This window comes from Sinocyclocheilus rhinocerous, unplaced genomic scaffold (genome assembly GCF_001515625.1).
Source record: "Sinocyclocheilus rhinocerous isolate Xijiao unplaced genomic scaffold, SAMN03320098_v1.1 scaffold1405, whole genome shotgun sequence".
In the NCBI taxonomy this organism is placed as follows: domain Eukaryota; kingdom Metazoa; phylum Chordata; class Actinopteri; order Cypriniformes; family Cyprinidae; genus Sinocyclocheilus; species Sinocyclocheilus rhinocerous.
The window spans coordinates 378,194-381,231 of record NW_015645543.1 but is presented as its reverse complement, the minus strand read 5'-3'; the positions used below and the strand labels follow the sequence as shown (position 1 = coordinate 381,231).

General features: G+C 35.2%; 1 protein-coding gene across 3 annotated transcripts in view; it reads right to left on the bottom strand.

Annotated features, from left to right (window-relative positions):
* Positions 1-1,791, bottom strand: part of LOC107706483 (probetacellulin-like) — a 7,617-nt gene extending 5,826 nt beyond the window's left edge. For all 3 annotated transcript variants that reach the window (XM_016510203.1, XM_016510201.1, XM_016510202.1), the window contains exons 1-2: positions 1,560-1,791; positions 1,018-1,113 (exon numbers count right to left, since the gene is read on the bottom strand). In XM_016510203.1, the coding sequence (XP_016365689.1) occupies positions 1,018-1,113; positions 1,560-1,596 (133 nt within the window). In that variant the 5' untranslated portion in view covers positions 1,597-1,791. The remainder of the gene's footprint in view (positions 1-1,017; positions 1,114-1,559) is intronic.
* Positions 1,792-3,038: the final 1,247 nt, after the last annotated feature.

The following is a 3,038-nucleotide window of genomic DNA, read 5'->3' as shown; positions in this document are numbered from 1 at the left end:
AATGCTTTACGTGAATTTAGCCATCACAATACTATAATGTACAACATGAAAATTATACAGCAATATTAAGATTTATAAAAGATCACATTTAATAATAGAGTTATTAAGCTGTTTGGGTTTTTAAAGACACACTTTATATTAATGTTAGCTAATGGCAAATGTGATCTAAATTTTATAAATAAGGGTAAAATTAACATACACAATAAATATCCAATATCCATCAATATAATACTTTTTAAAAATTATATAACTAATAATATAACTAACTAATATAACTCAAATAATTAACATATTATCTATAAAATACATAGTAACGTAATCATGGTTGTCCGTTTACTCATTTACACTATTATCCATGTCATTATACAAGCCAAGTGTAAAGGCCAAACTCAGTTCAAAGGATTGAGGAAGAAAAGAGACCAGTCTACAAACACTGAAATTTGAGCTTTGACTTTAGAATGAACTAAAAGTTGAATGGAAAAGGATCTAATTACCACCTCTGGCCACATGTAACATGATCCGAGTTCAGTCAGAGAGGATTACCTGCTATACAGAGATGCTAAACTTGAGCTTGGGAGCGTTATCGCTTCTTAAATAAAATTACAAGGCTTAAAAGGGACTAAGAAGCAGGGTTATTATCATAACAGCCTGATTTTCCTCAGTGAACAGATTAGAATATGCCTCATGTTAAGCAAATGCGTTTGGCAGAATTTTGTGGTGCTCAAGTAACACCAGTGAAAGTTTTTCATGCCATAAATTCTTTTAAATTAATATCCTATTTATCTCTTCAGCAGGTGGTCAGGCTTTCAAGACTTTCAAGTCTTGCCCAGGGGAAGCCCATTTTTTACAACACAACTGGGGCAAACACAGTGTTACATCTCACGTCTTCAAAGTTAGTGGTAGTCGAACCTCAACGCAGCTTCAAAATATGCTTTCTGCATGAGGTGAGGGCGAATCATATGGAAAATATCGAAGGCTTGGTTTGCTCATTTCACTAGGGTTGCCAATGGTTTTTACCTGTGCAGTTGTCATGGTGATCGCAGGACACAGTCCTATTCGCTGGTGTCTTTGTGGTATTCCATTCAGCTTGGGAGTATTTGCATAGGACAACAGCTGAGGGCAGACAACAAACAAATCACAGGTGGCACCATGCATGTCCCCACAACTCTGGCATTAGATTGCTTTGCAGCATTTCAGGCAAATGTTATACTGGATTATACAGGCCTTTTGATTGTGGTTACACTTTGAAATCCCTCCCTTCATGATTAACCAAAGAATGTCTTCTAATGTGCTAAACTGGCTTTCAGTGCTAAAAATAAAAACGTTCATATTAGGCTTACTATAAAACAAGACAGACACTCAACTGAAGCAAAGACGCACCCGCTGCTGATGTCACGAACACATTCATAAATACAAGTGAATAAAGAACTATTCAAAGAAGGAAAAGTTGGCAAACGGGTACTTCTACAATCTGCAGTGTCGTAAAACGTGCTATAGCTGTTGCAAACGAACAAAACCCAGCGAAAGGCGTTGAATAAACCAACAATGGTGGATAGTACCTAGTATTCCCAAAATGAACCTGCGCGTCCTGTCCATTTGTACTTTGCGTTGCGCGTCAAAGCGAAGACTTCATTCCCCGTGTTGCTTCAGATGTCATGTCGTTCATTTTACAGCGATTATTGTATTAAACGACTACATTCAGTCGCTAAAAACTGTTCAGCTGTCTTCCCAAAGTTTACCTTGGGGTTTCCTCAAGTAAAGAGGGGAGTGACGGGTCGCTGGCGATTATTGAGCCGTGTGTGGGAGGCGCTAGTGAGCTTTCTCCGCCTTTATGGGTGAATGAACATTTACTATGGGCTTTTGCTTTAGTTTAGACCAGCAAAGGCGTTTAACTTTTAGCAGGCAAATGATTCATGTTGTATAGTGCATAAAATTCAGCGTGTCCTATAATGGCATGTGAATGTTGACATATTAGTTAATACATAGGCTACAGTATTTACATATGTAATGATGCTTACATTGCAAAACCATTAGAATTTTTTTTCAATCACAGATGTACATTTTCAGTTGTACATTACATTTTATTTTTACCTCAGTGAAACATTTAGGCAAACTTAGAAACTTAACATTATATTTTTGTCAAACACATTTTTTTTACGCACGAAAAATTGCTTAATTGAGATTGACCAATAATAATTGGCAATCCTTCTTTAGACCACCTACTGAAAACCCCTGGACTCCGAAACGTATAGCCGTAGGCAAAGAATGGCAGCAAGTTTTAGAGAGGCTAAAACACGTTCAATAAAATAAAGATTTTTATTGAGTGCTGAAAAATCAATGACCCAGCATCACACAGTAATCTTGAAGTGGAGGAGCACCAACTCTGACACCTTGTTGAAAAAAAGAAAGTCTTACAAGAAAAATGAAAAAGAAAAAAAAAATGTCAGTCAGAAAGTTTTCAGATTATTGAACCCTCAAGGGTGTCAACAAAAATTTGAGAGAAAAGTATTTACAGCGGCCAAAGTTCAAGTTTATTTGTATAGCGCTTTTCACGATACAAATCGTTGCAAAGCAACTTTACAGCAAATTAAGTTTCTACAATATTTAGTGGTAGCTTATCAGTGGTGACTGTCAGTTAATAAACATATGGCAGAAATGTACGGAAAAATCAATTAAAGACGTAATCAAACAGACGATGAACACTATTAACAGCAATTATTATATGATGCAATCAAACTTATAGCAAAATGTGGTAGTTCTGTATGTTGTTTCAGGGTTGGCATCATCTGAGGTCCTATGAGGGGTTGGCATCATCTCAAAGTTCATGTGTCACGTATTATATTTATATTAAGTATGTTTATGATTTATTACCACATTTGATTTTTAATCTTAATGTTTCTTTTTTTAAATTATGCTTTTTGAAGACTGAAATTATTAGATTAATCAATTCCTATTTTATTATATTGATAGTCTTTCAGTGAAAAATTTTTTTTGTGAAAGAATAAAAAATGTGATAGCATGATTATTAAAAAAAAAAA